The sequence below is a fragment of the Pelophylax lessonae genome (genome assembly GCF_965119305.1).
Source record: "Pelophylax lessonae genome assembly, chromosome: 1".
Classification (NCBI taxonomy): domain Eukaryota; kingdom Metazoa; phylum Chordata; class Amphibia; order Anura; family Ranidae; genus Pelophylax; species Pelophylax lessonae.
Genome location: NC_138768.1, coordinates 655085914 through 655112516, shown reverse-complemented (window position 1 = coordinate 655112516; position 26603 = coordinate 655085914). Strand labels below are relative to the sequence as shown.

At 42.3% G+C, this 26603-nt stretch overlaps 1 protein-coding gene across 4 annotated transcripts in view; it reads left to right on the top strand.

The window, feature by feature from the left end:
* The window catches only part of INPP4B (inositol polyphosphate-4-phosphatase type II B), a 944562-nt gene that overhangs the window by 761880 nt on the left and 156079 nt on the right, over nt 1-26603 (top strand). For all 4 annotated transcript variants that reach the window (XM_082244155.1, XM_082244154.1, XM_082244153.1 and 1 more), the window contains one exon: nt 23379-23556. In XM_082244155.1, the coding sequence (XP_082100281.1) occupies nt 23379-23556 (178 nt within the window). The remainder of the gene's footprint in view (nt 1-23378; nt 23557-26603) is intronic.

The window sequence follows — 26603 nt, the reverse complement described above, 5'->3', positions numbered from 1 at the left end:
AGAAGCTCAGGAGGAGGTCAATGTACTAATGATGTGATTTTAGTACAGCGATCTCCCTGCTGAGCTATTGTGTTCTGACAGTGGGACTCCTCCTCCCCTGATTGTCAGTTTTTTTTTTGGCATGCTCGTTTTACAGAAGCCGGACAGGCTGCTGTACACAAGGGCCGAATGTTGGCCGGTTTCTGTTGAACCGGCTGATACCGGCAGATATTCAGCCTGTGTGTACTAGGCCTTAAACAACACTTTTAGGCCCCTTTAACACAGGGAGCCTGTTCAGATCCACCTGTCAGTTTTTTTGGCGGATCTGAACGGACCCCCCATGCATCTCTATGGGGGCATCGGATGTCAACCCTATTTTCCATCTGTCTGGTCGATCGGATCGGATGAGAACCGACAGACGGCCCGTTCCCATCCGATTCCCCCATAGAGATGCATGGGGACCTGACAGCTGTGTCTCCGCACACAGCGCAGAGACACAGCTGCCATCCCCCTGCTCAGCAGGGGATCGGCGGATTGATCTCCCGCTGAGAAAAACCTAGTCCGTCTGATGGACTCCGTGTGAGAAAGGGGCCTAAGTGAAATCAGTAGGGCTGGTCAGTATACTGAGAATATCAAAATCAGGGAATGGAACTCAGACTGGTTGCTTATAGGTCTCCTCTGCCTCTAGTGAGGCGTAAGGAAGACAGATTAAAAAAAAAAAATCAGTCAATCCTAAAACAAAGAACCACATAACTGGCTAATATTCTGTAAATTGTGCAATTCCAATGCTTACTACATACAAGAAAAAATAACCTATGGCTTGTAAAATTATTAGTGGCAACTATGCTGTACATTCTTGTAATATATTGCGGTGGCTGCATACCAGTAATTTAGAAAAATATTACAGTTTTCACATAAATCTTAATAAAAACTGGTTTAAAAAATATAAAATTAGGAAATCAGGATCATTTGAGGTATTTTTTAGGAACTGTAGAAGGTTCAATCAAAAGTGCAATATCCATGTCCATGCTGTACATATATTTTGTTAAAATAGTATTTGTACTTGCTGAGATCGGCCAAGCCCGGAATATGCAAATAGGTTCTCTTGACAGCTGCAATGGTTAGTTATTGTGTATAAGTTATGGCCACTCTTTGCGACAAGAAAAGAGTAGTGTTCATTTTATGCATCTCCAGCAAAAAGTATTTTTATTGACATTTTGCAGATCATATAATCGCTATATGCACAATACCATCTAATAGCTGGAGAGGAACAACACAACTCATTCATACTGAAAAAAGTTGCAAAAGGATGCAGGTTTCATTATTTTTAGTGACTCAGACCTGCCAGCATGGACTTACAGGGAAGGAGGGATGGCCACACAGGAATGATGCATTTTTAATGATGCTGTATCCCACTTACTTTATTTTCTCACACGGAGAACAGCGAATTTGAAAAGGCATGCGTTTTTCATGAATACCAAAAGAATGCTTTTTTTGTTTTCCTTACAGCAGGCCTTTAATGAACCCACTATGAGGAGCTTTTTAAATTGACTACATGTATTAATTGCACCTCAACATACCCAGCCAGCACAGAGCAACGGCCGTGAACTATCTTTGTATTGTTGTCAGCTGCATTATAAAAAAATGATGCTGGTACGTTTTTTCAGATATTGCAGTGCGCTTCCAGGAAATTTAAAATAAATGCACCTAATTACCACAGTATGCCTCAACACATACCATATAATAATGCGGTGCGTTTATGAAACACATTGGGGGGGATTTACTAAAAGGCAAATAGTTTGTGCACTTTGCTAATGCAGTTGCTTCAGAGCTTAGTAAATGAGGGAAAGCTCTTCTGACTTCCATCACTCAATCGTGTGCAAGCAAAAATGCAGTTTGCATGTTGCACCCAATTACGTATTCTTTGCAAAGTGAAACTTCCTCTCATTTGCTCTGTAGCAATTGTACTTACAAAGTGCAAAGTCTATTTGCCTTTAGTAAATCAACCCCATTGTGTCAATGGGCCCTTAGTGACTCCTCTGGTGCAATGTAGTATTCTACCTAAATGTAGTACAGATGAAAGTGCTAAGTGCTTGGTGGTGCTGCTCCAGGCTGAGGTGTAGAGCCTCATTGGCACTCAGGATTATAGGGCTGCCAAGGAAAACTCATCCAGTGAGCAATGAACATTTAAACATAAAACCGCCACTCACCATAGCCAATCCTAGTGTGGATGTATACATGTGAAAGCCTCAGTCAATGCCACTCCTCGGGCCATGCCCCTGACATGTTTTGCCCCGCCCATCAGGGGCTTAAACACAGGGGTAGGGAGTGAGAGTAGGATAACAGAATGGACACATGTACATGGGCGGGACGAAACATGTCAGGGGGTGTGGCCCATGGAGCAGCATTAAAGAGGAAGTAAAGCTTCCTCTGTAACTTGTACCTATAGGTAAGCCTCATCTGTAAATACAGTATCTCACAAAAGTGAGTACACCCCTCACATTTTTGTAAATATTTTATTATATCTTTTCATGTGACAAAACTGAAGAATTAACACTTTGCTACAATGTAAAGTAGTGAGTGTACAGCTTGTATAACAGTGTAAATTTGCTGTCCCCTCAAAATAACTCAACACACAGCCATTGATGTCTAAACCGCTGGCAACAAAAGTGAGTACACCCCTAAGTGAAAATGTCAAAACTGGGCCCAAAGTGTCAATATTTTGTGTGGCCACCATTATTTTCCAGCACTGCCTTAACCCTCTTGGGCATGGAGTTCACCAGAGCTTCACAGGTTGCTACTGGAGTCCTCTTCCTCTCCTCCATGATGACATCACGGAGCTGGGGGATGTTAGAGACCTTGTACTCTTCTGTTTGAGGATGCCCCAATGAAAGTCAAATACATTTCAACATTCAGAATAACTGGCTCTTCTCATGAACACCTGTGTTTAGTGCATGAAGTGACTTGCTGCCCAAGTGATTGGCTATTTCTCCTTGTACACAATACAGAGGGAGTATTCTCACATGGCCTAGATTGTCTTCTCTCTGAGTTGTTACTGTGTTTTGGTTTCTCCCATGTGCAGGTTTAGGTTTCCCCTACTTTGACCTTTTGGTATGGCCCCTTCAGTGGCGCAGACACACATGCACAAATAGCTGAGCACTTGCTAACACATATTGCATGGTTAGTTCCTAGCACAAACGGTGGCAAGTCACATGATGGCTGGGGCTATTGTGGGGTCACCAGTGGATGGGGAGTGGGTTGGGGGGGTCCCATCTTCCCCCATACACTGAACTTGACAGCACTTGAGTATGAACACCATTCATCAGCACACAATCAGAGCGTGGACCATGCCCTTAGCTCAGGACACTATATGGATACAGTGCATCCGTAAAGTATTCACAGTGCTTTACTTTTTCCATATGTTATGTTACAGCCTTAATCCAAAATGGATTGAATTCATTATTTTCCTCAAAATTCTACAAACAATACCCTGTAATGACAGCGTGAAAGAAAGTTTGTTTAAAATCTTTGCAAATTTAATAAAAATAAAAAAACACAACAATCACATGTACATAAGTATTTACAGCCTTTGCTCAAAACTTTGTTGAGGCAACTTTGGCACCAATTACAGCCTCAAGTCTTTTTAGTGTGATTCTACAAGTTTGGCACATCTATTTTTGGGCAGTTTCTCCCATTCTCATTTGATTGACCTCTCAAACTCCATCAGGTTGGATGGGGAGTGTTGGTGCAGAGCCATTTTCAGATCTCTCCATAGATGTTCAATCGGGTTCAAATCTGGGCTCTGGCTGGGCCACTCAAGGACATTAACAGAGTTGTCCCGTAGCCACACCTTTTTTATCTTGGCTGTGTGCTTAGGGTCATTGTCCTGTTGGAAGATGAACCTTCGCCCGAGTCTGAGGTCCAGAGTGCTCTACAGCAGGTTTACATGAAGGATGTGTCTATACATTGCTGCATCCTTCGATCCTGACTAGTCTCCCTGTTACTGCCACTGGAAAACATCCCCATAGCATGTTAATGCCTCCACCATGCATCACTGTAGGGATGGTATTGGCCAGGTGATGAGTAGTGCCTGGTTTCCTTCAGACATGGCATTTGCCATTCAGGCCAAAGAGTTCAATCTTTCTTTTATCAGACCAGAGAATTTTGTTTCTCATGGTCTGAGAGTCCTTCAGGTGCCTTTTGGCAAACTCCAGGCAGGCTGTCGTGTGCCCTATACTGAGGAGTGGACTCCTTCTGGCTATTCTACAACACAGGCCTGATTGGTGTAGTGCTGCAGAGATGGTTGTTCTTCTGGAAGGTGCTCCTCTCTCCACCGAAAAATGCTGGAACTGTCAGAGTGACCATCAGGTTCTTACTCATCTCTCTGACTAAGGCCCTTCTCTCCTGATGGCTCAGTTTGGCCGGACGGCCCACTCTAGGAAGAGTCTTGGCTCTTCCAAACTTCTTCCATTTACGGATGATGGAGGCCACTGTGCTCATTGGGACCTTCAATGCTGCAGAAATTTTTCTGTACCCTTCCCCAAATCTGTGTCTCAATACAATCCTGTCTCAGAGGTCTACAGACAATTCCTTGGACTTCATGGCTTGGTTTGTGCTCTGAAATTTACTGTTAACTGTGCGACTTTATATAGACGGGTGTGTAAGTTGTAGAAACATCTCAAGAATGATCAGTGGAAACAGGATGCATCGGAGCTTAATTTGAATGTCATGGCAAAGACTGTGAATACTTACGTACATGTGATTTTTTTATATTTTTATTTTAAATAAATTTGATAAAAGATTAAAAAAAAAATTATTTCAGGTTGTCATTTTGGGTATTGTTTGTAGAATTTTGGGCGAAACGACAAGATGCAGGTTTTCCTAAGATTCATTGTATACGCTATATGGAATTTGAGTTTGTAAGTGCATTGTATGAGGGTATTGTTTTAATAAAACTGGTAATTTTTTACGAGATTACGCTATGAGTCCTCTTTCTGATTACATGGCACACTTATGAATACGGAGCTTGATGCCTTGGAGTATATATATTTATCACTGCGAGGATTGATGACACCTGAGGGGATCCTGACCTGCAGATCCGGGGGATTACAAGCCTTTTAATGGTGTTTCAAAGCACTTAAAAAGTTATTTCTGGTGGGTGTCTATTGCCACAGGGAGTTCACGGTGGTGTGGTAAAGGTGTTCTGTAAACAGAGATGTATAGTAACTAAGTAGAACTACTTCACTACTGTACTTAAGTACCGAAAGGCGGTATCTGTACTTTCCTAGAGTAGATTTTTTTTTCTCCTACTTCCACTTTTACTTCGCTACATTTTTTCAATGATTTCAATACTTCTACTCCGATATTTTTTTTTGTGCTGCATAGTTACTCGTTACAATTATAAAAATTACCACTGCCAGAACAGTAGATGGCAGGTTTCATGAAGCTCAAAACATGTGTATTAGTCCCGGTTCACACTAGGGCGACCCGTGAGGCGACCTGGTCGCCTCACAGGTCGCCGCAGGTCGCCTCCCATAGGGAAGCTGCGGACCCGTTCTAATAGGAGCGACATAAGTCGCTCCGACCTAGAAAAAGGGTCCGGAGCTTCTTTGGGGCGACCAGGAGGCGACCGCCATAGACTTCAATGTTATGAAGTCCGTGGCGGCCGCTCCGAGGTCGCGGTGCGAAGTAGCGTCACGGTAGTGTGAATGGGGGCTTATCAGCGCATACAAAAATAAAAGCTACTGTATGTATAAATAAAAGCTGCATTTAAAATAATAAAAAATAATATGTTGTTCAAACTTTTGACTTCTTTCTTTAATAACTACATAACACAGTACTTGTTATTTTACTTTCAGTACTTGAGTAGCAATTTTTTTTCAAAACTACTGATACTTTTACTTTCAGTACTTGAGTAGCAAAATTTTTTAAAAAAACTACTTGCAATACTTAAGTACAAAAAATGTTGAATACTTTAGTACTTCTACTCAAGTCACTTTTTGATCGAGCACTTCCACTTCTACTCAAGTCACTTTTTGATCGAGCACTTGTACTTTTACTCAAGTATGGGTTTCGAGTACTTTATACAACTCTGTCTGTAGATCGCTGAGGCACCGCGATGAAGGAATTTATATATCGATATTGAAAATTCCACAGATGTTTTAATATCGGGCATGGTGCTATCTGTATTGTCACAGCACTTTCATTCCTTTATTTTGGACTACCGTTTTAACATAATCATATATGTTTTTATGTGTTTAGTGCTGCAAGTGTATTGACGTACTCTTAATTTTTATTATGAGCAATCTTACACCTTTTTGATTGATTAATTGAATCCATTTTGGAATAAGGCTGTAACTTAAGAAAATGTAGAAAAAGTAAAGCGCTGTGAATACTTTCCAGATGCACTCTACAAGTCTGCTGCCTGGGGACCAGGGGACTGTCTCCGGAAGATGCATCGCATTCACCTCCCATTACAAAATACCACCCCTGCAACAATAGATCCCCGGAAACATCAACAGATTTCCCAGAAGCCAGCAATAATAGACCTTTCCCTCAACAATTGACCCCCCCTCCCCCAGCAACAATAAACCTCCTCGCAAACAATAGACCCCCCCCACACACAAAATTAGATTCCTGTCAGCATCAATAGACCCTACAATATACCCCAGTACCCCTTGCCATTACATACATTCAGTGCTGAAGGTGCCATAACTGTGTTCCCGCTGAAAAAAAGCCCTGGCAGCAACCATTAGTTCCAGCGGAGAAATGTAGTTTAACTTTGCTCCAAAAAAATTTACAGGGGAGACTTAGAAAAACAACAACTGCTGTATTAATGCTATTGACAGGCTGTATTATATATGTCATTTTTGATTTTAGTCAAAGTTTTACTTTAAATTGGAAGGAAATCTATCCTTTCCAGCCAAGGAAGCGGCCATCTTAAGCCCCGTACACACGTACTGATCGTCGGCCGAACGATCGGCCGTCTTTTGTCCAGGGCTGTCGTGTCTGTTGAAAACTGCAAAAGACTGCACACGAATTTTGTCGGCCAACAACAGCCGACTGCAGAAGTGATGTCATGTGATGGTTAACTTTCCTTGTCTTTTTTTTCTTTCCTGAGCATGCCCAGTCTTGCTAATCTGCTGTCTGTCAGCCAAATTCTGTACTGACTGGCGAACAATCGGCCGTTCTGGTGACAGCCAACAAATATTTTAAAGTCTGCATGCCAGATTCTGTTCGGCCGAAAATGCGCTGTCGGCTGTCGGAAGCATCATACTAACAAGCCTACAATCGGCCGATCGGTCGGCGGCCGAATATTTACGGCCGACAATCGGTACGTGTGTACGGGGCTTTAGCATCAGTTTGATCTGCAGTTACCATGGTGCTGCACATGTAATCAATTATGACACCAGCCATTGGGTGGCTTGACATTTCATTTGAGAGCACAAGCAACTGTGAAAGTTATCATTCACAGCATGCATTGAATGTAACAGTTTTCAGAAATGGGTAAATTGATTGGTTTATTTCTGCTTTGAATAGAACTGCATATTTATATTGAAGATGCTTGGAAAATGTTCCTTAATACATTTTTGATGGCTCGCTGTGCAGGCTGCAGCATTCAGCACAGAGAGGATGAAAAGTTCTGGAAAAATACTGCTGTGCTACTGAGGTAAATATGAAACTGGGGGGCTTTTAGTGTAGATTGGTTCAGGGGGGCAAGTGGCAGTGGGCAAGTGTAGTTTTATTAAAGATACAGCTGTCCTTTAGGCTGCATTCACATGTCAGCGTATTGATCGATTCTGCCCGCGATCCGGAAATCATTGCAAATCAAAGAGCCTCTTTGATAAAGTCTTGAGGACGAAACGCGTCAGAGCGTGTGTGCGCGGTCGCCATTATATTCTACTACATACGCCGGACACCTTCCTTAGCAACGCAAGTGGTCTATTGGGATCTGGTGGTCATTAAGCGTACTACATGCCTTCATTTAGTCTGGCTTCTTGTAAGTAGACATCCTGAGGGGAGAGGGGCTCTTTATGTGTAGTTTTAATAAAACATACTTTGCGGAATTACACCATTGTTTGCCCCCACTCTGTTCATTTTCATATGCTTGGGTGGACGGAGTACCAGCGTGGTAAGAAGGCAAAGAGATTCGGTTCTGGAGGCGTTTACCCTGAGAGAGGTGGTTATTGTGAAGGGCTCATTTACACCGGTTATCTGGTGAGTTCCCATTACAGTGGGGGAGCACTTGACGGTGGTGGAATTGTGGTGCTTTCAATCCAGGTCCCTCACACCTTTCCCTTGAATAAGTGACTCAGGGAGATACGGGAGTCTCCATGGAACTTTGAACAGACTGCTCTGCGGACTTGTGCGAGTGCACGAATGTCCATTGTATTTTAGCGCTGTTAGTGTTTGTGGTTTATGACTTATTATGTTAATGATCCTTCGAACACCTACTATGCATTTTATTTATTTATAACAGCTGCTTGGACTTTATGTCATTGTTTCTTTCATCAAGTTGTCTATCCAGTTTTTTTGTATAGTGCAGAGTGAGTGAATATATGTCCTTAGGGGTCCGTGGTTAGATACATATCTTTCACTCCTATCCTTGAGTTAATGTTGATTAAGAGAGTTAAGGTCCCTTTTAGAGACGGTTTCCTTTTCCTCAGAGCAAAAGGAAACCTTCCTATCCTTCTATACATTTACAGAAAAAAAAAATCCAAGCTGAGAGAAAATGGCATGGCAGTTTTGGGTCACAGCATCATTATGCAGATAAGCAGATATGGGATCTATCCTTGAAATCAAACTGAAGCTAATACCGGGCAGAAACTGCAAGCATTGACTAATCTACAGCCCCGTTTTGCAGCTGCTGCTAGAATACAGAACTATATTTATGCTGTGTATTAAACCCAAAACCAAAAATGTAATATATCGCAGCTTACATTAGATGTGGTGGTTGCATTAGATTTTCTTTCTTTGGCTTTTTCCCTCTGTTTTCAACTGGTTATCTGACCATTAACACATCCCTGGTATTAGTGAGACACCACTCTGGAGGAATGTGAAAAGGAGGCACAGCAGACAGCAGCATTATCTGTCTGGGGGGGGGGGGGGGGGTAGTGTTAAATGTATTAGCAGATTTAAATACCCTAAGCAAATTGCAGCCAAATTTCAGCTTACACTTTATAATCAATTACAGCAGTTTTTTTTCCCATTTAGGATAAAGGTTTTACATGAATAAATAAAAGCTGATCATTTTAACCACCCATTCCAGTGTTAAGTGGCTTGTCTCATCCATGTAAACATTCTGCAAGAGAGCTTGTGTTTCTGAAAAACAGACTTGCTGGCTGAATTACCAGGGGAAAATAGAAGGAAGGCCTAAAAAAGGAAACGAATGTAGCCATCACATCTAAGAATTGGTAAGCAGCAATGTTTAAGTGCCGGTTCACACTACCGCGGCACTACCGCGGCACGACTTCGGGGGGGGCCTGTGAAGTCGCGTGTACCGCGACTTCTGCGCGACTTGCATGGACTTCACATAATGGAAGTCAATGCAAGTCGCTCCGATGTCGCCCTGAAGTAGTACAGGAACTATTTTCTAAGTCGGAGCGACTTGAGTCGCTCCTATTGGAACGGTTCCCATAGCACACAATGGACCGCGACTTGTCAGGCTGACCAGTCGCCTGACAAGTCGCGGTAGTGTGAACCGACACGAATACCACTTTCCCCCAATCATCTTCCAGGTCAGCCCTTGAGAGATGGATTTCCTCTCTCCATCTCTCAAGGGCTGCCCTGGAAGACTACTGGAAACCGAGTTACCGGTAAGACTTCGGCCTGGTTCACACCTATGCATTTTTTAGTGTGTTTTTCCGTTTTACAGAAACACACTACAATCCATATAACATGGTTTCTATGGGTCACATTCACATCTGGGCACTTTATGGTAACGGCCAGGGACTTTTTTCTGGTTTTTGGTTCCATAGACTTCAATGGGTCAAAAATATGTATTGCAAAATGCAAAATGCACCTGGAATATGCAATCTGCAACCTGCATAGGTGTGAACCAGGCCTAACTTCGTTTTTAAGGAACAGTGCTCCTGACATACTTTTTTGAAATTTGAGTAAAATACAAAATTAATTACCTGAGTCTTTTTGTTTTGCTTTCATTACGAATAACCTAACCTTTTTTTTATACTTACCACAGACACTGGCTGACTGGCGTATGGACCTATGCATTGTGGTAACACCATAACATACAGAATGTGGTGCATTGCAGTGACATTCATTTTACTGTAGTGAGCAATGCAGCTGTCCCCCCTCGAAACCTCCAGAGGCCTGGTGGTGACCCCCAGAGACAGGGAGGGCCGACATTCCTCCTCAGGATGCAGGTTACTAGGCATGGTGGGTGGTGTACAAGGTAGAAAAATAGGCACCAGCCACTTTTATGCTTGAACAAAGAGAAATTACCTTCTCACAGCAGGAAAAATGAGAGAGGGTTAGGGCACAGGACACCCTCAGTCAAAAATGGCAGCAGACCTGCAGATTGGCAGACTCCTTAGACAAAAATGTAGAAAAGGTAGACCGTAGTACAGGAAGGGCCTTTAAGTTGGAACCAGCGATCTGTACTTTGTAGCAAAGGCTGTCTCCTATAGCAACAATATTCAACTCATGGAAGGTGCAGGAACTCTCTGGATGGGTCTATCTTGACACTTTCCCAGGCTCTCCATGTAACCTCTGGTACTTTATCTCAGGTCTCCATCCTTTCCTTCATGCTTCCAGGTAGTGAGCACATGGCTAGGCCTCAGGTTTCAGGCCTACCCAGCAGCAGCTGTTCCTCACAAACCCCCCAGACCGTAGTCTGGGTGGAAAAGGACAAAGACCACCTGAATTCCTTCAAATAAATACTTTCTTTATTGGCATATAACACGCACAAGCGTATAATACACACCTTCACTTTAAGAGGGAATTTTAGGAAAAAAACATTTACAATTTTTAAAAATAACAGTACACTGCCCCTTTCATTAAACAGCCCCCCTATACATTGCACAGTTCCCCCCATGCACACTACATACCCCCTTTTATTACAAAGGCCCCTTTACATTGCACAGCCCCCCTGCACTCCCAGGAGACCCCCAGTCTCCTGGGACAGCCCTGACAGCGTACTCTAAAGTAAAAACAAAATCACTGCCAGCCCCTTTCCATAGATACTTCCTACAATGTGTCAATGTTATTGTAAACCGATGCCTCAAAATACCTCAGTAGCTCCTTTCTTTCATGGCCGGTCATGTGACTGCTCTTCTCTGACGTTCAATGGCCGGTCATGTGATCGCTCTTCTCCACCAATCTGAAGCTACACTCAGAGGAGGAGGAGCGGGAGGAGGAGAGCAGCCAGCAAGAACAAAGTTAACCCGGTATTTAGAGGCAGCATTTTTCAATGACCGTAATATAATGTAGTAAGGATCTATAAAAAGGGCTGGCAGTGATTTTTTTTTCTTAACTGCAGGGCTGTCCCAGGGCCAGGAGAGGCGGGGCGGACTGCCCTATCCCCGCCCCCCCCCCCTCGCTGGAAAAAAAAAAATATCGGCGTATAACACGCACCCACTCTTTGCACTAAATTTTCAGGGGAAAAAAGTGCGTGTTATACGCCGATAAATACGGTACCTTCTCCCAGCATGCTCAGGGACCAGTGTGATTGGCCAAGAAAAGTATACATATTCATAACCTAGACTCACTGTAATTCATCACACTAATGCCAAAGGTAACAGTTCCATCCTGTTGACAAAGGGGAGAAACCACAGCTAAACCAGGTTTAGGCTTGCCATACATGTTCAATATACTTGTACAATTTTCTGTTAGATTTACCAAAAACCATAAAATATGAGGTCAAAACGAAACAACCTTTTCAATTGTATCCAATTAGGCAGGCCTCTGTAATACATAGTTGAAGGTAAAACTAAAGAAAATTGTACAGAAATTTGTAAGAAAACCTTATAATTAGGGATGCACCGAATATTCGGCGGCCGAACATTATTCGGCCGAAAATAGAGAAAATAGCACTTTCGGCATTCGGCCGAATAAGTCAAAAGGCCGAATAATTTTGAGCCGAACAATGTCAGCTTCCGCCCTGACCGCTCACCTTCCTCATTGCGGCTCGCGGCTCCCTTCTCACACGCCGCCGGTGTCCTGTCCGGCCGCGAGTAGGGGGTGTGACGTCACGCGCGCGTCCCGCCCCCTGCTCCTGACTGCGGCTCCTTCACACTAGGTCCACGCCCCGCCCCCCTGTTCACGGCTTTTGGCTCTGGCTGCAGTTCAGGTATGTGATGTGGAGCTGAGCACATTTGGGGGAGAATACGGTAGCTGGCAGCTGCACAAGCATTAGTGTGCAGACTGCCATATGTTGTTGCCACTTGCCATGCTCATTACATTAGAGTGCCCTATAAAGTGCCCCTTAAAAAAAAAAAAAAAGAAAAAAAATGTGCCCAACAGAGTGCTCCCTTGACATAAAATGTGGCCATCAGCGTGCCCCTTATTTTATGCTAAGGGACATGCTGATGAGCATATTTTATGTTAAGGGGCACTCTGATGAGCATATTTTTTGTTAAGGGGCACTCTGATGGGCATATTTTATTTTAAGGGGCACGCTAATGGGCATATTTTATGTTAAGAGCAACGCTGATTTAAATGTTTTGTTTTGCCCATCCGATTGCCCCCTAACATAAAATGTGCCCATCAGCGTGCCCCCTAACATAAAATGTGCCCATCAGCGTGCCCCCTAAAAATTGGCAAAATAAATGGAAAAAATGCGAAACACCGCGTTCGGTATTCGGCCTTCGGCCAAGCATTTCATTATTATTCGGCTTCGGCCAAGAATTTCATTTCAGTGCATCCCTACTTATAATGTATGGCCAGCCTTAGGAGGAAAATCTAATGTTTAGGACAAGGGTGCTACACCTAAAAAGATTAAAATGAATGAACTGTCTTAGTGCTGCGCCCCTTAAGGTGTGACAGCAAAGTGCATTAATGCAGGGCATTGTCTAAATGGCCCTTTGGTTTTCTGGTAGTGAGCTGAGAGGCTTAAAAATTAAGCTTGGGTCATTTGTAGGCGAAGGTCTGCTTTAAAAATAACTTTTAATACATCTTGGGTCCCTTAGCAGGAGATAAAGCCTGACTCTGACAATGTTCTGGTCCTTTGGGTTCCAGTCGGCAAGCTAGCATTTCTATCCAGCTGTTAACCGTTTCCCACCATTAGACACTTCCCCTTCAATGTTCAGAGCTATTTATTCTTTAGTATACAGACACTTATACAGCTTAAGATAAAAATGAGTTTTTTGTCCTGATTGTTCTTCTTTAATTTACTAGTCTTTTAGTGTCTGCTTTTTATCTTGTTAAATGCTCTTGTTATAGTCTACAGTAATCTAATGAGAAATTCATTGATGTCTGACTTATGAAACAGCCGCAAAGAGTTTGAACATTTTGGGATTCTCATTTATTTAGAGCAGATCTCATTATTTTGCATTAAGTAGACACTGCTGGAGACAATTACAATTTGAGTTTTTCATTGCTACACTGCAAATTACTTCTAAAAATATGGAAATACATTGGAATTACAGCAAGTTATAGGAAACTGGAATTGAGAAAATAACAGCTGTTGGTTATCTTGTTTGGAAAATGCTAGTTGCCTGGCTTTCTCAGTCTCTAAACCAAAACGCAGGAAGCGCAGTTAAAGTGATTGTAAACCCTCACATATACCCAGGGAAGTGAATATCCTCAGATGATACACAGAGCTAAAACACATCCTCCTGCATGCGTTTTATATATCTACTGTCTTCCTATTTCTACACCCTTTCAAAAGTGAAGATCGTGTTCAAAAATCTTTCTTCATCTGTCTCAGTACAGTGAAGAGTGTACAGTGAAGAGGGCGGGAAGACTGCACTTACACTATGTGAGAGCTAATTGGAGGAAAGGGACTCCCTCCCCCCCCCCCCTCCACACCACATAGTCAGAGGAATGAAGCAATATGCAGAGCTATATTCTGAATAGAAAAGCTCAGTGCTAATCTCCCTCTATGCTCCCTCCCGGATACAAATTCTTCCATGTTTTTTTCTCATGTTATCTCATGTGTCTGAGAACTTGTCAGAAGTGACTCATGCTCATAGCAGAGGAATGAAGCACCAGAGAGAAACGACACTTAGAGCTTTGGGGAGAGATAAGTAAGCACTGCAGATATTTGTGCTTAGTTTAAAATTAATGAATGGGGTTTACAACCACTTTAAAATATCCAGTCTTCAGCTTCTGAAAATTTGTGTATTACGGTACTTTTTTCAAATAGAACTTTTGACAACAGTTATTTCAGCACGCAGAATCTTTCCACTAATGGCACTATCTGTTGTACATGTAAATAATAATAGCTAACAATTTTTATACTTATTAGTATTGTGGAAACCAGAGTGTGCAGACATATGTAAAACGCAAACTCCTGCAAACAAATGTCCAAAATAATTTTTAATCAGCAACCTCAGGTTCTTTTGCAGAGAGTGTATTATTTATTGGATCCCAATGTCAGTTGACAAAGTCCAACAGAGTATTTAAAAATGAGAATCAGAAGCCTTCAGAGAATCCGGTTGTTCTGTCAGATCCTAGCAAGCACTGGACACTCCACCCAAGTCTTCATGGACCTTGCTTTGTGCACTGGTGCGCAGTCATGTTGGAACAGGAAGGGCCAACCCCAAACTGTTCAAACACAGTTGGGAGCGAGCATAAAATTGTCCAAAATGTCTTGATATGCTGACACCTTAAGGATTCCCTTTACTGGAACTAAGGGGCCAAGCCCAATCCCTGAAAAACAACCCGACACCATAATCCTCCCTCCTCCAAATGATTTGGAACAGTGTACAAAGCAAGGTCTATAAAGACATGGATGAGCAAGTTTGGGGTGGAGGAACTTGACTGGCCTGCACAGAGTCCTGACTTCAACCCGATAGAACACCTTTGGGATGAATTTGAGCGGAGACTGCAAGCCATGTCTTCACTTCCAACATCAGTGCCTGACCTCACAAATGCGCTTCTGGAAGATTGGTTAAACTTCTCCATAGACACACTCCTAAACCTTGTGGACAGCCTTCCCAGAAGAGTTGAAGCTGTTTTAGCTGCAAGGAGTGGTCCAACTCAATATTGAACCCTACGGACTAAGACTGTGATGCAATTAAAGTTTATGTGCGTATAAATGCAGGTGTCCCAATACTTTGGACAATATAGTGTGTGTGTGTGTGTGTATGTATATGTGTGTGTGTGTATACATATATATATATATATATATATATATATATATATATATATATAAATATATATAGATATATATATACACAGTATATGTATTTATTCATATATATGTATAGGACAATATGCATATCCTACAATACACCCCAACGTGAGTGATGTATGATATGCATATGATAAAGATTAAGGGGGGGCAGGAGAGCTATAGGACTGGGTGGAAGGGACTAGCTGCTGACCCTTGCTGAGCCTTCATTAAGGTGTTGTTCAAAGACCTGGACTATTAAGCTGGCCATACATGGATCGGAATTCAGCTGGTTCAGTAGGGCCGGTTCATGTGTGGCCACTGTAGTTGAACAGAAATAAATCTACCAATTGACTTCTGTTTAACGACCCTGCCAGTATATTATTATATTATTGCTCGATCTGCACCACAGGCAATAGACTGCAGTGCTGATCTGTGTATTCTGAGGGCAGGGAGAGACTCCTCGCTGTCTAAATACAATGACACAGGGGGCAGGAATCCTGCATCCACATAGAATTTGTGGATGGGGGAATCGGGTCCGTTTTTTGTTCAACTCGGTGGTTGAGTGAAAAAAACTGACCCATGTATGGTCAGCTTTAGTTGCTGGGAGCCCAGTAGTTAAGGTGTCAGTACCTGTGTTTTTATAGCATTTATTTTAAAAAGGGACATTTTATGATGCATACCTAAAGGAGGCACTAATGATAGCAGTAACCATTCATTTCAGGGTAGAGATGAAGTTCAGCTTTACAAAAGAAAAAAAAAGTTTCTGCAGAAATAGTAGGATTAGAGTGGGCCACCACAGACTGGGACTCCTGTTTTATGCATTTATTTGAATGACAGATTCCCTTTAACAGGCTTTATGTAACTTGCACCTGCAGTTTATTTCTCAGCAGCATGGCCTTCTGTTTTGAGACCCATAAGCTCCGTGACAGATTGCATGTTACACAATTTACCTATTTAGTGCAAATGTAATGGTGCAGTAATCCGTAGCAATGATCATATTTTCTTTTTTTTTTTTTTCTTTTTTATTAGATCAGTTAAGAGATCATATTTATTATTGCTTTGATCATTTTGCACATAACTTTGAAATATAAGCTAAGGTATGTGTAATTGCTGTATATATACACACACACTATATTGTCCAAAGTATTGGGACGCCTGTCTTTATACGTACATGAATAGTACATTCTTGGGTTTTCTTATAGTTTTTCCTCTCTGATCATAGCACTCTTTAGCAGAACACAAGTAACTTGAATACCATAAAAGAGGTGGGGGCATGGCTGAGGATTCAAAATACAGTAAAAGCTGTGTGTTCAACTATTACAACGAAGCAGAGTGAATTTATACTCCAGTGTTATATCTAAAAAAAGCCTGGTCCTATAGTAAGACAAATTAAATATGAAACACTTTTCTTGTGGTGGTTTTTGCATATCCTACTATAAGGCCCTGTTCACACCTGAGAGTACTTCAGCTCGTAAAACGCTCATCTCTGAAGTCTCAAAATGCCCAACAAGCAAAATCCCATTCATTTCAATGGTTCCTGTTCATAGCTGAGCGTTTTGTCTACTAAAAAACGCCTGAAGCTCAAAAGGTACATGAGCTTTTATTTTTGGCTGAGTACAAATGTTTTTGTTAGATGTCAATGCCTTCTTCGAAACACCTGCAAAAAACGCCTGAAAAAATCCAGAAAAAACGCCTGTAAAAAGCCCAAAAAAAAACCTGAAGACGATAACGCTCAGTTGTGAATGGAGCCTAAGTGTTAAAATCTTAAGGCCCTGTTCACACCTGAGCGTATTTCAGCTCATGAAACGCTCCTCTCAAAAGTCTCAAAGCGCCCAACAAGCAAAATCCCATTAATTTCAATAGCCCCTGTTCTAATGTGAGCGTTTTGTCTCCTGAAGCAAAACGCCTGAAGCTCAAAGTACACAAGCTTCTTTTTTGGCTGATTACAAGCGTTTTTGTTAGATGTCAATGCCTGCCTCCAAACACCTGCAAAAAACACCTGTAAAAAGCCCCAAAAAAATGCCTGGAAAAAAGCCCAAAAAAACGCCTGAAAACGATATTCTCAGGTGTGAATGGAGCCTAAGTATTCATTCTTTAACTACTTCCGGCCCGCGCTATAGCCGAAAAAGACGGCTACAGTGGGGGCTCTAATTTCTGGGAGGCTGTCTTTATACGGCCTCCCAGTAACAGGCTCCCTGGGCGCTCCTGCAAGCGCGCGTCAGGGAAAATCTGTGTCGGCCGTGTCCCTTGGACACAGCCAATCACAGGTCGTGGTGAATGGCCAATCACAGTGGCCATTTACCACGTGATCGGACCGTGCAATGTGAGATGATCTCATATGTAAACATATGAGATCATCTCTCATCACCAGCTCTCTTCCTCACATGGAGACTGCAGTGTGAGGAAGAGGAGAGCAGGTCACCGGTAAGGGGACACAAAGGAATGTAATCAGGGCACTGATCACCAGTGCCCTCATTACAGAAGAGGGGGAAAAAATGCCACAACTGCCCACAGTGCCCGCCATCAGTGCCCACAGTCAGTGCCTATAGTGCTGCCAGTCAGTGCCCATCAGTGCCTGCTCATCTAGGCACTGATGGGCACTGACTAGCAGCACCTTGGGTACTGAGTGTGGGCACTGATGGTGTTGCCCATCAGTGCCACCCGTCAGTATCCATCAGTGCCACCCATCAGTGCCCATCAGTGCCACCTCTCAGTGCCCATCAGTGCCGCCTCTCAGTGCCCATCAGTGCCGCCCATCAGTGCCGCCTCTCAGTGCCCAGCAGTGCCACATCTCAGTGCTCATCAGTGCCGCCTATCAGTGCTCATCAGTGCGGCATATTAGTACCTCCTCATCAGTGCCCATAAGTGCCACCTCATCAATGCCCATAAGTGCCAAGTCATCAGTGCCCATCAGTGCAGGAGAAAAATGTATTTATTTTCAAAATTTACTGTCTTTTTTTCTTTTTTTTTGTAAGAAATAAAAACCCAGAGGTGATTAAATACCCCCAAAAGAAAGCTCTATTTGTGTGAAAAAAATGATAAAAATTTTATATGGGTACAGTGTAGCATGACCGCGCAATTGTCATTCAAAGTGTGAGAGTGCTGAAAGCTGAAAATTGGCCTGGGCAGGAAGGGGGTATAAGTGCCCAGTAGGCAAGTGGTTAAAGCCTAGCTCTGGTTGGAAAGCCAGAGTGGTTAGAATATGGGTCCTTTTACAGGAACGATCCATTCATATCCGCCTGTCAGTTTTTCAGACGGACCTGAACGGATGCCCCATGCATCCCTTTGGGGCAGCGGATGTCAGTGGAGTAACAATTCAAATCACAATTCCTGGCATTTTCAGACATCTGCCTTATAGGCATAGGGAAAAACAAGTGTCATCACTAAGTATAGTATCTATTCCAGTCTGCAATTACAGATATGTGATCATTCATGTATACATTCACTCTCTGCTTTGTAACATAAACCTCTGTATTTTCACAAACACCAGTGGAATACATTTTAACTAAAATGACAGGGCTCGAATCCTGTACTTTTTTCACAGCAGAAACGCCATTTCCATTAGCAGCCGCGTCATGGTGCCCCCCCCAACAGAATCCTGGCGCCACCTTCTGCTCTGGGATGGCGGGTCTGTTAGCCCAGATTGCGTTTTCCCGACCCACCAGCCCCAAGCATTAGTGTGAAGGAACTGAGCCGGCACTAGAGGAAGCGGAGCCAATGTTTCCTGTATAGCGCCAGCTGCTGTCACAGGCAGAGTGATTCCAAATGTATTCCGCCTATGACAGGGCACAGGAGCGATAAAGGAAGCAGCTGCTCTTTTCTCTATTGCAGACACATGCTTCCTCCAGTGTGGCTCCTGTCATACTGATGGTCAGGAACAAACCAGCAGTACCCGCCTGCAATACAAGCTAGAAGTACCCAACATCAGTACCCACCAGCAATACCAGCCATCAGTACCCACCAGCAGTACCCACCAACAGTACCTGCCAACAGTACCAAACAGTAGTACCCACCAGCAATACCAGCCAGCAATACCTACCAGCAGTAACCACCAGAAGCACCAGCCAGCAGTACCCACCAGAAGTACCAGCCAGCAGTTCCCCCACCTGCAGTATCAGCCAGCAGTACCAGTCAACAGTACCCACCAGCAGTACCAGCCAGCAGTACCAGTCAGCAGTACCCACCAGCAGTACCAGCACTGGAGGACAGCCAGCAGCAGCCACCAGCATCTGTTTGGAAGCAGCCTTGGGCCCCTATTACACGATTGGTCCGATCAGGTCCACCTGTTTGTTTCTCAGGTGGACCTATTTGGACCCTCTATTCACCTCTATAGAGTGGCAGATGTAAATGGACTTGTGTCCATTTACACCCACCTATCTGATCCACTTAAAAAAACAGAAGGGGATCTGTCCCCTTCTGTCTGGGCAGATCAGAACGGAGGGTCCATAGAGTAGAGCGGGTGTGTCCATGTCTGCTCTGCATATGCTGAATGGGCATGGACCTGTCATCTGCCCGCTTTGTTCATTGTGGCCCGTGGCTGGTTACTAAGTCGCTAAAGTGGCCCTCGCTCCTCAAAAGGTGTATATATATATTTATATACACACACACACACTTTTTTTATTTTTGAGGTGGGGGGGATCTTGGGTGAGTTTCCACACTTTTTTCCCCAGGACTTGACCCCTGTAAAAAGATATATATGTATCTTAAAAACACTAAGGTTTTTAAATGTAGCAGGCCTAAGTGGACCATTTGCCAGCTCTGGATAATTACAGAAGGCAGGTCTGGATTCCCCATTAGGGACAGTAAGGCAAATGGATCTAGGCAGGCAAAGAAGAGAGGATTTTCCCTCTATAGTCATCAAGCAAGTTTTTTTTTTTTTTTTCCCCACTATCCGTAGAAATACAGTCACTTCATATCAGAATATTTATATATCATCACATTACTCTAAGCAAAGTCTACAACCAGTAAAGTGTGGAAATCATTTGTGTAAAAAAGGATATCATAGCAGAGGATTGTTGTTGTTGGGTAACAGAAGGTGTGTGCCTACAAGCTCCAGCCAAGAAAAATCCAGCCTTGCCAAGAAGGACTGGTGTCTGGATTTTTCTAAGCTTTGATTGGCTGCTTTGCTTCAAAACCTCCTTGGTTTAATAGAATAGGACAATAGTGTACATGTATCCTAAACTTACTGAGTGAATTCCAATTTGGTTATTGTCTATTAGACATAGCAGGGTGCTATATATAACAGGCCTGCTTTTGTACCCTAGTACTGCAGTGCAATGTTCTCTGTGGTGTATGCACTTTGCGGACATCTTTAAAAACACTTGCTATAATCAATATGGTGGCTCATAAATTGCGTTCTAATGATACACTGAACAGCAGATAAAAATATTCATTTCTCATGAGTGCATTCCAGATTTAAGATGCATTTATAGTTAGAAGATTGAACTCTCCAGAAATGACGTTTTGTTGCTGAAAAGCTAAAAGCTATTCTCACCGAGTACAAAATAGTATCATCATCGTATGCAATAATGTCTGACTTAGCAAGGAGCTTGTCGTACCATTTTAGAGAAACCACTGCTTTCACATAGCTTTTACAGAAGGGACAGGCAATGCTACTCAAGCTGTGGCAGATTGTTAAAGAAAACTAAGGGTTTGAACAACATTTGTGTTAATGCACATATAATGTATTTAGCTGATTTACAATGAAAGTTTTGTTGTGCTTAAACCATATGAGTGTCTTAACTTTGTAAATCTTTAAAGGTCTGAGGTGAATACAGATATCTTTATAATTTACAACAGGGGTGTACTATTCCTTATAATAAAACAGTATAATCATTCAGGTTATCAAGAGAAGGGCCTAAAAGCATCAAAAAGCCCTTCACCCGAATCAACGTATAGCACAGTAAAAAGTATTCACATGTCTCATTCTAACACAGATTCCAAAAATAAGAGGATTATTCTTCTTGAAGGACAGTGAGTGAAGCCATGCAATTCATTTCTTTGTTCCATCAGCCGGATGCACATTCAGAACTGTTAGTGTATAATGAAAATATAGCCTAATATTATAGAGCCATTTATTCCAAAGTGCATACAGCTTTTTCAGGCCATCATCATTGCAGTGTATGGAAACCATGGCTTCTAAAGAATAGGACTTAGCACCCAACAACAGAGTATAACTATACAGGGTATGGTGAGAAAGGATTAAAAAAAGTGTTTCAATTGAATTGAAGCACACTAAAGCCTGGAATGAGGATAAACCTTTTATTTTTTGGATTTGTTATGGAGTGAGACACTAATATCTTCTGTATTAGAGGTTGTAAACCTCAGAATTAAAAAAAAAACAAAAACGAACACCTGTAAGACAAACACATAATGAGCTAGTATGCATTGCATACTAGCTCATTATGAAATACTTACCTTAGAACAAAGCCCCGAAGTGCCGACCGCTCACCTCTCTCATGGGTGACATGTTATGTCGCCCTTCTTCCAGGTTTGCGGCATCCGGCCATCTGACTGGCTGGAGCCGCGATGTCACTCTCGCGCATGTACGCGGTAGCCGACAGTCACAGCACGGGGCTCTGAAGGAATGGCACGAGCGGCCGTTCCTTCACAGCGCATGCGCCAGTGATGTCACTGGCTGCATGCAAAGTAAATATCTCCTAAACGGTACATGTTTAGGAGATATTTACAGTACCTATAGGTAAACCTTAATATAGGCTTACCTATAGGTACAAGTTGCAGAGCACGGTTTAGTTCCTCTTTAAGAAGGCTTTACTATACTTGTGATGGTGTTCACCATATTTGTCAGCAAGGTCATTTGCTCCCATTTGCCATGAGGTCTCTGGCCAGGAAGTACAACTCCTAATATGGTCATTCCAGGAAGTTCAATTAGGAGACGGACTGTCTGGCAATGTTGCTTTTGTCTGAGTTGGCTTTCCATTCACCTATTGTCGGGTGTGCTAATGAACTCACCTGTTGTCTGCTAGGGGATGTATTGACACTCAGAGTAATGTGTATTGGGGGCTCGTTAGGGAACCATTGTTCTGGTCAAGCTATCCAAGCTGGACCAATCCCTGCTGACTCATTTTCAAGTCCTCATTTTCATGGCTGGAGAGGACCTGAAGGGGAACTGCAGGTACTTTGCAATTGACCAATGGGAGGGCGGTTGTTGGGGGCAGGATGTTCCAAATTCTGTATAAAAGTGTGCTGTGTTCTTCCAATAAATTGTCTTCCTGTTTGAACTTACATACAGCCTGCCTGGTGTGTGTTCTAATGGATTCTGAACGGCACATAGCTGTAGTTCGGATCCCAGAGCCTTGGTTGACCGAACCATCAGACGTTGCGATCTGCAAGCTGACTCACTAGAAGCAGAGGAGTGTCGGAAGAGCGGAAGCGAGCGAGCAAGGGTCTCGTCACAATACTATACATAGATTTGGTTTGAGGGACTTTTAATTCCTTTAGTAGTTTTTAGAAACACTCGATCTACTGGCCAACAAGAATGGGAAAGGCCTGCAGGACTGTCAGTTTTGAAGTGAAGAATAGAACCTCTGCTCTTGCTTGGTCAGTGTCCCTATTCGAGGTCGATTTTTCCTTTACTTTCTATCTTAGAGATCTTAGAGATTTTTTTCAGAATTTATAGGAAAATCCCCCGAACACTGAACCCCGAAAAACAGAAAAAAAAGAAACATGCTAATTTTAGAGTCCCTCTTCATTTTAATCTAAAGCAACATTGTTAGCATTCAAATGAGTTGGAATTAAAAGTTTGCAATTCTTTTTCTTGACGCTTCCAATCAACAAGATAAGCTTTATAAAATTTAGACGGTGCTTACATATCAATGTGTAATTTGTTCTCTTTATAAAGCTGAGATAGGAAATAAACTAATCAGTACTGTTTGCTTTCATTTGTGGTTCCCTATTCTGTTACTTTGTAAAAACGATTGGACGTTAATCCTCTCACAGATAAATATCCCAGCATATGCCTGAGTACAGGAAATAACTTTACTCAATCTTCTTTATATGGATTATTATTTTTTTTTTGTTGCTGAAGTATCTGATAATTTTTCTCTGCAGTCTGCTAAAAGAAATTTGCATTTCTGTTTTCCAGTACCGGGTACCAGTGTATTTACTATTCACCTGAAAATACGGCAAAGGCAAAAGAAATTTTAAGCAACATCAATCACCTGCAACCTCTTATATCAAGCCATACAGACCTCCTCCTTAATTCAGCAAGACAGCACACTGCGGACAGCCTGAAGAACTCTTTAAACATACTAAAGGAAACGGTGAGATCCCAATCTGGTCTTGTGTATGAAAATAGACCTTTCCCTAATGCTTCCCCTTTACTTTTAATGTGCAGGTTGACATTCGTTACATTAAAGAATGTTCAGTACTCACTTTGAAAAATAGACTTCAAAATGGCAAGGCTAAGGAAGACCAAACACCTAATTCCTTTGCAAAAAAAGCAATTTAACATTTTCTGTATCTTTATTTTCTGCCTCTAAAAGTGTTTCTGAAAGCAAGATTGCAGGCTTTGAGAACCAGTGGATTCTGTTATTAAATTGAGTTATTTTATTGCTACTCAGCAGCATTTGATTTCTGCAAGTCCTTTTCTTTCTAATGCTAATAATTGTACGAGAGAAGCGAGTAGGAGATATTGTTCTTTTAAGCCAGTATATTCATTTTTTTTGTTCTTCTATGTGAAAGTGATTTCTTACACAGACACATTTAGAAGCAATTATTCTGCAAACACAGCACTAAAATGTGAGTAAATAATTACATAGGGATATGGCGCTAGTGGGCTTTTTAAATGACCACTGATGATTGCTTTTGCTAAGATGAGAATGAGTCATGGAATGCATTAAAGTGTTACTAAACCCAGGACCCTGCATTCACTATATCTGGTCTCCCACAGTACACAGAACATGGAAATGCAATTATTTTAGTAAATATAAACTGCTAAATACCTTTTCTCATCAGCATTATGAAACAGTCTTGTGACTTCTGTCAGTTCCTGATTTAAGCTTGTAGGAGGAGTTTTCATTCTGCACTGAGCTGTCTTATCAGGATCCAGGACCCCTGGCCCCCTGTCTGGACAGCGCTGATTGGCCCTGTGCTGATCACATGCACTCTCTCAAAAAAAAAAAAACTCTCTAGCAATACACACCAAACTGAGAATGTGTAGCCTGACTCCAAAGGTTCTGTCTTATCCAGACATGTTCTGGAGTCAGTAGAAGAAGAGGATCTGTGCGTACAAGATCAAGCAGCTTTTTTACACAATGCAGAGCATTTGGAGGTGCTTGATTTATTCTCCCTGGAGAAGAGATGCCTGAGAGGGGATATGATAGCAATTTACAAATACCTCAACAGTGATCAGAGAATAGGAAAAAAAATATTCAGTCGCAAGGAATGCATGAGGACACGAGGCCATACAATGCGATTAGAGGAGAAGCGTTTTAACCACAGGCTACGCAGGGGGTTCTTTACAGTAAGGGCTTCAAGACTGTGAAATTCTCTGCCAGAAATGGTAGTAAATGCGGGGAGTATGGATACTTTTAAAAGACTCTTGGACATACATCTCAAGAATATTAACATTCAGGGGTATGGGAAATGATTCACACCAACACAGGTTGAACTGGATGGACTATTGTCTTTATTCAACCTCACCTACTATGTAACTATGTAACCCCTTTAGGTTCCACAGTGAGTATAACAACCATGCTTTACTGTATATACAGAAGGATTTTACAGGTTGTGGGTTTAGTAACACTTTGAAGCTTGTCTATATTCAAAGAATTTAAAACTATGTGAAAGCAGTTTTATCTGCTGAATGATTTGTAATTATGTGCAACCAGTTTTGTGACCCAAGCATTCCTGCAAGACCACATAGCCAAGTCCTCAATTGCGGGATTAGCACAGGCAAAACACTTTTCCAGTCTGCTGATTGGACAATGTAAAAGCAGCAGCACACTAATGAGGTCCTCCTCCAGCACTCTTTCTTTGAACATATTCAGTGTCCACACATGTGCGCTGCAACAGAGCCTAGCCGACTCTTAGAGTTGGCTTTCTTTTATCAGTCTGCTGGTGTACATGGGACTACAAGGCAAGGCTAATAGCAAATTTAGATACATACGCTGCTGCTATTTAAAGTGTATTTCCACTTTTGCCACCAAATTGAGCTAACACTACACCTATTTTTAAATTGTACATATTGTGGCTATATATATATATATATATACTGTATATATATATATATATACAGTATATGTGTACACGTTCCCATTTACATAGCTTTAATTCGTTCTAAAGCCAAATCGTGTATTCCCTGCATTAAGGTAAAACATTTTTCATGGCTCCCTGTCCTCCCCCATATCTCTAAGTTCTTACCTGAGTTCTCAATTGATCCATTGCTGTGCATGGCTGCTGTCTTCTATCCCCTCTCTTCCTCTTCACACAGGGACTCAGGCAGCAGCAGGCTCGTGCTGCTGTCATTCAGATGCTGTGGGATGGAGCCAAGCCCCACTATGTGTCTCTATGTAGCGCAGCCCTATAGACACACACAGTTGGGGAGCCCCCATAGCAAGCGGCTTGCTATGGGACACAAGGAGAAGAGAAGAAGCAAAAATCACAGCAGGGGACCTGAGAAGAGAAAGTTCAGGGCCGCTCTGTGCAATAGTTTTGCACAAAGCGGTCCTGAACCTCCTTATCTCAGGTAAGTATATAAAATTTGTTAATTTAATATTTAAAAAATTGCCTTTAGTATTACTTTAAAAAAAATACATAAAAAAGGCATAAAAAATGTTAAAAATTGAAGCTAACCTTTTCACGTGTTCTTTTCTGAAAACTCCAGGACTAATAAATACATTCTTCTTCTTTCTCCCTTCCTTGTAATGCAAGGGAGCTTGGGGGTATATTGTGTGATAATGTACTCTGAAAAAAAAAAGCCCCTGAATTTGTCCTTGATATTTACATTGCCATCTATTCAAAGCAATAGAAGCTGTCTATCTGTCCTACCTATAATGTTATGCATACAGACAGTTTGGACCATGTGCTTCAAAGTCTAGCATTATTGGACCCCTGGGAGGCATGGGTGAAAATGTCTACCCAACAGCCAGCGGCCTCTCGAAATATGTGGTGGCTGGATGCAGCCGGACACTGTTCTGAGTGCCACTTGAATTTATGACCATATGCATTAAGGGAATTATACCTTGAATGCAGAATTCTGCATGCCCCTGAACGCATGTAGCACCAAACGTATGTACCACTCAGTACAGCATCCAGCTGCCTCATATTTCATTCTGTCATAGGTTTTCAGTATGTCATAGACAGGCTG